General features: G+C 34.9%; 1 protein-coding gene across 2 annotated transcripts; it reads right to left on the bottom strand.

Annotated features, from left to right (window-relative positions):
• Positions 1 to 599: 599 nt before the first annotated feature.
• Positions 600 to 7493, bottom strand: LOC113097268 (phosducin-like protein). Of its 2 annotated transcripts, XM_026262494.1 has the most exons (6): positions 7383 to 7479; positions 6433 to 6472; positions 5413 to 5596; positions 5117 to 5298; positions 3431 to 3718; positions 600 to 1314 (listed from the first exon to the last, which is right to left on the bottom strand). In XM_026262494.1, exons 3-6 carry the CDS (start codon positions 5585 to 5587, stop codon positions 1030 to 1032), a joined length of 930 nt encoding a protein of 309 aa, XP_026118279.1. In that variant the 5' UTR covers positions 5588 to 5596; positions 6433 to 6472; positions 7383 to 7479; the 3' UTR covers positions 600 to 1029. The 2 variants fall into 2 exon arrangements, with proteins under 2 accessions (XP_026118279.1, XP_026118278.1); XM_026262493.1 differs by lacking the exon at positions 6433 to 6472 and having other exon boundaries at positions 7383 to 7493.
• Between the last annotated feature and the right edge of the window lie 1221 nt (positions 7494 to 8714).

Raw genomic sequence — 8714 nt, 5'->3', positions numbered from 1 at the left:
ATAAACATAAAACATTACATAAACGCCACAATCTGCTGAATGAGAGCTGTAATTTTTGTTAAAATGTAATATGAATAAAATTACTGTATTTTACGTTTGCTGCATTGCTATTATAAAGACAAGCGCTGCACAGACTGTCCTACAGCTAAAATGCGCCCCCTCTTGATCTCGGAGCGTAATTAATTAATTCAATGTTTTGCACGTAAACAAGAGTGAGTGAACGAACCATGGTTTCAGATTTAGAGCTAATTCAACATATTTCTCTAAAATAAGGTCCATAGTGTAAAATAAAGCCATACAGTTTCACAAAATCTTCTCAATATTTTCAGATTACATTAGACTGCCATGACTACCGGTATTTAACTTCGACCTCTGGATTAATAAAGTACATCTAATCTAATATAGATAAAGACATAACATCTTTAATAAAATGGTTACATAATATACTGAGCAAATGAATTAAACGTATTTTTATTTATATATTTGTATGAATTGTTTTATAATTATTCATATAACTTTTTTTTAATGAATTTAAATGTATATTTTCTCAAAATACAGAGAAAATGCACACATATGAAAATAACCACAAAACAAAGGTTAAATCTGAATCATTTGTTTTTATTTTTGCATTTGTCTTGATGGATAGGTTTACAAAATGTATAAAACTAACAGAGGGGTAAAGCAAACCAAGATGTCCAAAAACACACAAATAAACAAACATATAAATCTAAAACTATAATAAATAGTGAAACATCAATGCAGGGTGCTCTGAAGGGTTTTGCATTTTTCTTTGCATAAAGAAACACTCCAGATTCTGGAAGTGTCGGAAATGACACACACATGAATGCATCTAATGATATCTACTGTATTGGTCCAGTAATCGGTGAATGGTGTATTGACAGTAGTGTAGCTCACATTGTTCCGTTGTTTATGCTTTTGTTCACTGTATTGGGTCTCAATCACTGTGTGAACATATACAAGAGTGTATATTCTTCTGGATCTATGTGTTTGTATACAGACATTACGCATTTAGTCTATATCCAGGTCGCTGTCTGACTCGTTAGGGTGAGTGACAGCGGCATTGCGTATAGACGAGTGTGTGTTTGGCTGAATGTATTTCTCTGGAAGAAGCCCGTATTCCTGCAGCAGAGCTTCAACGTCTGTGGCGTAGAAATCATCTCCGAGCTGATCGGAGACACGCACCAGATTCCCCACCAGTTCACCGCCGCGGTACAACAGCAGAGCCGGCAAAGCTGAACTGCGGAAAAGAGCGCTGGTGCCGACCGCAGAGCCCTGGACACGACAGAACTTCACCTGCAGGTCAAGGAGAGGAACAAAGTAAGAAATAACAACTTAATACAAATGAAAAAGAACAGTTAACCCCAAAATTAGAATTTGCTGCAAATTTACTCAGTCCATAAAATTCGTTTCTACATGGGAAGAGAAGTGTAGTATTCCATCACTTGTTGACCAATGGATGCTCTGCAGTGAATGGGTGCCGTCAGAATGAGAGTCCAAACAGCTGATAAAAACGTCACAATAACCCACAAGTAAACCACACCACACCAGTCCATCAGTTAAGTCTTATGAAGTGAAAAGCTTGCGTGTTTGAAAGAAACAACCCAGTCAAGACATTTTTAACTTCAAACCATTACTTCCAACAAAAATACGAGTCCTCTATCCATAATATTGCTTTCTCCATTTAAAAAGTTGCACAGGTGCACTGATCAAGCACCGTGTACAGGTGAAACCGTTCTAAACATATGTGGGTGCAGATATGTGAGAGGACAACAGTGCAGAAAGAGATTTTATGGATAAAGGAAGCAACGATGTGAACTGAACATTTCTTGATGGATTTTCTTCTTACAAACATGCAGCTTTACACTTCAAAAGACATTTACTGATGGACTGGAGTGTGTGGATTATTGTGATGTTTTTATCAGATGTTTGGGCTCTCATTTGGACGGCATCCATTCACTGCAGAGGATCGACTATTGAGTAAGTGATATAAATTTCTCATCTCATCTACATTTTGGATGGCCTGAGGATGATTACATTTTGTGCTGAACTAAGGCTGGGCAATATGGCCTAAAAAAAACAAAAAACAAAAAAAAAAACACACTTAAATTCCATATACAGATGACAAATGATTTTTTTTCAAAACAAGTTTTAACTTTATTTTGTTTTGATTTTATCTTCTGGGATTAATCTGTATTTCTCATTTGGGTTTCAAGTGCAATCAGAAACAACAAGCCATAAAAGACAAGATGGCAGGCGCTGCCATTGTAAACAGTGAAAACATTACATAACAAAATCTAACATAACATTCTTATCATACTGGATACAGTTTGTAAATGTTTGTAAGACTGTAAGAGGTCTTCACTATTTCTTTTTCATGGGAGTATTTTAATGTTTTTTTTGTTTTTTTTACAAAGTATCAAAAGTTACATCTACTGTATTTTTCGGACTATAAGTCGCATCAGTCCAAAAATACGTCATGATGAGGGAAAAAAACATAAGTCGCACTGGACTAGAAGTCTCATTTATTTTATTTATTTTGAACCAAGAACCAAGAGAAAACATTACCGTCTACAGCCGCCAGAGGGCTCTATGCTGCTCAGTGTAGGGCTACAGGAGCATTGAGCAGCATAGAGCGCCCTCTGGCGGCTGGAGACTAATGTTTTCTCTTGGTTCATGCCAAATTAATTTTGATAAATAAGTCGCACCTGACTATAATTCGCAGGACCAGCCAAACTATGAAAAAAAGTGTGACTTATAGTCCGGAAAATACGGTAGTCAAAAATAACATGTCTTTTTTATCAATCTCTCATCCCTGATATGCAATGCAATACAAATGGGGCTTTCATGCTTTATCATTTACCACTCAAATTTGTAACTAAGACCAGACAATTACAAAAATATAAATTATATATATTTCCATATTGTAATGCTGCTGGCTTAGTTTTTTTATTTTTTATTTTATTTATTTTTTTAATATAAATTTGTAAATAGAGCAGACATGGTCTAACTGTGTCCAGTGTAGACAACATCACTGGGTTTTATTGTCTTTTGTCGGATCGCGCTACTTGTGTCTGATGTAGACATGGTGTTCATTTTTAATGAGTTATTGTAATAGCTCTGCTTATAATAAAATATCTGTATTGACTGCATTTTCATATCATAGTATTATTTACTGCCCTGCGAGCCACAAGAGGAAAGTAATAAGTAACACTGATGTAGGTTGCTTTTTTTGGCGGGTGTGTTCATGCTGTCACAGTCTTGTTCATTTCGTAGTGTGAAACATCTTTCTCACTCGACAGCATGTCTCTATACAAACATGTGTGGGAGGGTAACTACACATTCAAATTAATTGATTTTTGCTGAACGATTCTTTTAAAGCCCTAGAATGAAAAAGATTCATCAGTGTTACCATTGGGTACTGCAGTGCGAGGCAGAGCAGACTTCCATCCATGGCCTGGCAGGCGGGCACCTCTGGCTCATAGATGTGGACCAGCACCAGAGTGTTCTTGCCCTCCTCGTCAATGGCACGCAGGAACTCCTCCCCTGAGGAGATGTCAATCACCTTTTCGAAGCGCCGCCCTCCACACAGCTGTCGTCGCATCTCCTCCATGCGCTGCAGACGATACTGCTGGAGGAAGGCTTCATCATCGTCATCATCCTCCTCCTCCTCCTCTTCTTCATCCACACGGAGGTTCATCTGAAGCAAAAAAAAAGAATAAGGGGAATCATTTCTTTGCTGATATTCGGAAATGGGAAGGGCACAATAAGACAGAATAAAAAAAAAAAGTGGAAAATTATATTTCTATTTTTAATAATGAGTTTTTATTTTACGTGAGATTATCTATTTGATTATAAATAGTTAGGGTTATTATCAACAAGAACCTTTAAAAATATTTTCATTGAAATAAATACTTGAAATAAAATAAATAAATTGCAGTAAAAAATAAAAAATCTTATTTGAGGTAGTTGAAGGCAACTTTTTTAATGTTTTATTTATTTTTAAGTACTTAAAGGGACACTAAGTAGGAATTACTCCCATCTAGTGGTGAAATTGTATTTTGCATTCAAACTAATTTTGCTCTCCAGCGCCTCGCTTTTTCAAATGCGCATTGCATCTACGGTAGGCGATATGTGCCAAAAAGCTTTGACAGGATGTCTTCTAATAGCACTTCATCGAGTTTTCCTTCAGGTGAACAGGTGTGTTATTTCAAACAAACTGCAACATGACAACTAACAAACGAATGTTACAGTATGAATTACTGACTGTGGAAAACATGAAATATTGTAATTAGTAGTTATGTCTTCTTTATTCGTTATTTTTCTGAATTATGTGCATTGTTAGATATAAAAAAATATATTATAATATAGACTTACCTGTCGAGAAGAAAACTGGCCACTTCAGCGTCTCTTTTGAAATCTTTATCCAGCATTAGCTCTTTCCACCTAGAAAAAGCTTCCCCGACATTAACTCTTGTTTTCTGTAATCTATGGTCACGTTTCCTTTTACGTTCTATTTTTGACTGTTTTGGCGACAATGTTTGCTTCTCCTGTGGTGCGGCATATGTATGGTCCATAATAAGAATGCAATCCAGACTTTTAAACTTGCCGGTGCAGTTTCAAGCGCCTCTCACTGCTCTGCACTTGGGTTTCTGGCTCTGACCGAAAACGCGCTGTGGAAACGCGTTGGCTTAGTACTTCTTGTCCCTCTCTGCTATTATAGTTTTGCAAGATGGCGGAACTACATGGAAGCCTCCGTCGACCTACCCGTCACATGTATATAAAGATAATAAATTCTTCATTTACAAGGATTAGTTTAAACATTGGCATAGGTATTTGTACACCATTGAGGGCATATTTATGAATAAAAATATTGATTTTAGATAATAAAATACCTAAAAAGTTACTTATTGTCCCTTTAACTAAAAATTAAATGATGTCAAAAAAAAAAAGACATTTAAAAAAAATCTGAAAAACTAAATCACGATAACAAAAACCCATTTAAAAATACCAGTAAAAACTATAATAGGCGATAACCGCTGTATCGTGATATTCAGTGTCATTCAGTATGTTGACTAGTGTATAGAGTGTTTCTCACTTTGCCTGCGATCTTATCCTGCAGCTCTTTCTGTTTCTGTCTGTCGGCTTCTTCCTCTTGGTGTGACTTGCAGGTCATGCTGAGTTTCTTGATGAGTCGCTCCATCTCTTTCTGCTGCTCCACGCGCTGCTCGTTCTCCAGCTGCTTGTATTTACGCCAGTCATTGATCACTCCCTTCGGCCCTGTGGGAGAAACACACAGTCAGTCTCACAGACGTATAGATGCAGCATCTTTTAATCAGAGGCTGTGAGAGACAGAAGTACAAATGTGTGTTCATATTTCACGCTTAACCGTACCAGTGTTGACCGAACTGCCATCTGCACTGTAGCTGAGTTCCACATCCAGCACCTCCTGGTCGCGGATGGTTTTAGATGCGCTCTCTTCTTCCTCATGGTCGCTCTCTTCACCCTCACTGCTGCTGTAGTAATACTGCAGCTTCTCCCCAAGAAGCTTATCATCAAGAGTCGTCATGATGGCACACTGAGATAGATGTGAAAGACAGAAAACATTCAACCATCACGCCGAGAACAAGAAGCATCCCGATCTGCAGTTAAGCAGACAGCAACTTAAAAAGTTATTAAAAAGGTAACACAAGTCACAAGTTTAATTTCTTTTCATGTTTCTTTTAATTCTGTATTATACATCATTTTTAGGTTTTATTTTTGCATAAATCATTTATAAAGTGTACACTAAGGTACATACACTGTTGTAAAAATATTTATAAATGTATATTAGGTTCTAGATTACTTCTAACCAAAGCCATAATTACAACAGATGGGAGATGAAGGATTATTTTCCATTTTATGTAAAAAAAAAAAGATTCTGAGATAATTTGATGGTGGAACTGGCTTGTCCACAATTTTGAGCGCTGCATGACAGAATAGATCATGATGTCATTGAGGGTCTTGAGCTTATTACCATCTAAAATAAACATTTTAAAACACATTTCTATCACCAATGATAATTCTAAAAGAGCACGTCACGAGCATAGATCAGCGGCTGAGAGCACATCTGATTGACAGATAAAACATGAACTCTATCAGTCATTAATGTTCTGGTTATTTTGTTTCAGTGTACGGTTTGTTAATATTGTTCAAAGTATACGAAGTAAACTTCATCATTCAGCTGAACTGTGCACATTTATTTTAGACACTTCATGTCTTATTTGATTCATGTGATAAACGCATGTCCCTGCGGAGCTGGGCTAGGACTAATTTCAAGGACAAAGCTGACAAAATTACCATATTCATATCATCAATTTATTTATTTTTTTTACAAACAAAGCTTCATATTATAGGAAGGATGCATTATACGACCTATCCTGCGGTCATCATGTTGAGATTAGGTTCCTTCAATCTAAAAAAAAAAAAAAGAATTGGAAAAGAATCGAAAACAACAGTGAGGAATTAATTCCCATCAATTCCAGGATCAGGAATTGGAATTGATTCCAAAAATTGTGGAATCAAACAGCCCTAAATAAAACAATCAATATGCTGTCACACCAATATAATATCTAAGCATGTTAGGTTAAAAAAAAAAAGCTGATTTTTCTTTTATAAATACATTAGTTAGTGTAATAGCATTACAGTTTTTAAATCAATGAGTGTTTACAAAGACTGGGTTACCCCTCTCTAATGGTTTAGATAATTTAACTCAAAACACTCCACAACTCGTGCACTAACACTATGCTTTTGCAGTCCATTATAAAGTGCTGTTATTCAGGAAATGCAAATCTAGTTCAAAGATGATACCTCAAGGGAAAATCAAACTGGGGCTGGTAAGAAATCCAATTAGCTCTCATCCCCTCTGGACATGAAATCTAGACTAATGACTAAAGTCTTACAAAACATATTTTTAACACATGTCACCTTCAGTGTAAACGCATACAATCATACATTTCGTAAGAGAAGCTTATGGAGCATTTAGTATTAGCTAATCCGTAAATACACTAACTACACTAAATACACCAGATAATATTTGAGAAACAAACTTCCTAACTAAAACTGAAAAAGCAATACTGTTCACTTAAAAAGGCGTCTGATTTTCATATAAAGATATTTTAACTATAAAATTAAATTGTAAATATAAATTCCCTAGGAGTATTTGCTAGAATGCTAAGTTAACATGCTAAAATGTAAGCTAGTAGATAACGTAACGTAAACGCACCAGAACACGACACTACTAATAAAATAGGGTATATATAAACAATCAACAAAATGTGTGATCATTAAAACATTTATAATCTGGTAACCCGACTGAATCTTACCAATATATGTCTCCTTTATCGCAGTTAATCGCCGAAACAGCCTCTTCAGATCCTAGGCTAAGCTTGCATGGCTTGTAAGCCAAACACACTTATTGACCAATGACAGTGCTGAAAAGATGATTGACATGAGTATCCGCCAATAGGGATAAGAAGCGATTTACAGAAGGCGTTTCAAATATGTTTTGGTGTTTGTTTGTTTTTTACAGTAAAGTGTTGCCAAGTCTTAAAACTAGCCAATAACACACACACACACACACACACACACACACACACACACACACACACACACATATACATATATATATATATATATATATATATATATATATATATATATATATATAAAATGTTTTTATTTTATTTATTTTTATTTTACAAATGTAGAAAATGCATTAAAACATTAATATCGGCATGACACTTAAGCTATATAAACCATCAACAGCGGATTCTCCAAAAAATGCCAATTATTGGACAGGGTTGCACAGAAACATTAAGAGCTGTGTAAAAAAAAAAGAAAACCAGAAATAATTCAGTTTAAGACAGGTGTAAAATGTATGATCTGCTGGACAGTGAACATCTGTTGCACCGATGATCTATTGCATCTTTTGTTAAAGAAATTTTTTTTTTTTTTTTTTTTCAATTTTGCTTTTGTGAAATTATTTCTGCAAACCGTTTTAACTGAACAAGACTCATATGAGCACAAATACAGGCAGAGTTCATTTTAGCTAAAACATTAAATCACATGATTTTTTTATAAAGTCTTGTAAACATATTCTTGTGTTGCTGGATTAGTGGTTTGCATTTGAACCATGAAAACAGGTTATTATAATTCCATTTTTAATTTGTCACTTAGCATTTTCCATGTGAACATGAATATCCAGACAAAAAAGAGGAAATGGTAACAATAAAGTCTCATAGTTAATGCATTAAAATTAATTGAGCAATAAATTTGCTGCAGAATTTTATTAATCTTTGTTGATGTTAATAAAAATACAAATGATTATTGTTAATTCATGTTAGCTCGCATCAGTTATACACCACTAACAGATACGACTTTACATTTTAATATTATTTAAGTAAATGCTAGTTAATTAACTATAAGATTAATAAATGCATTTGAAGTGTTTTTGATTGTAAATTCACAAATTCACAGATGAAGTTAACTGTGAGCTGATGTTAACAAACTGAACCTTACTGTAAAGTGTCACTGAAGAAATACATAAAGATACTACATTCATTTCTTATAATTAAAATAAAACTAAATAAATCAATAATTACATCAACATATGCCTCAGACAATCTTTCACAAGCATCTGAAAGGTCATTTATTTG

This window comes from Carassius auratus, unplaced genomic scaffold (genome assembly GCF_003368295.1).
Source record: "Carassius auratus strain Wakin unplaced genomic scaffold, ASM336829v1 scaf_tig00216167, whole genome shotgun sequence".
NCBI classification, from domain to species: domain Eukaryota; kingdom Metazoa; phylum Chordata; class Actinopteri; order Cypriniformes; family Cyprinidae; genus Carassius; species Carassius auratus.
The sequence above is the reverse complement of the archived record's forward strand: the minus strand, read 5'-3'. Positions and strand labels throughout refer to the sequence as shown.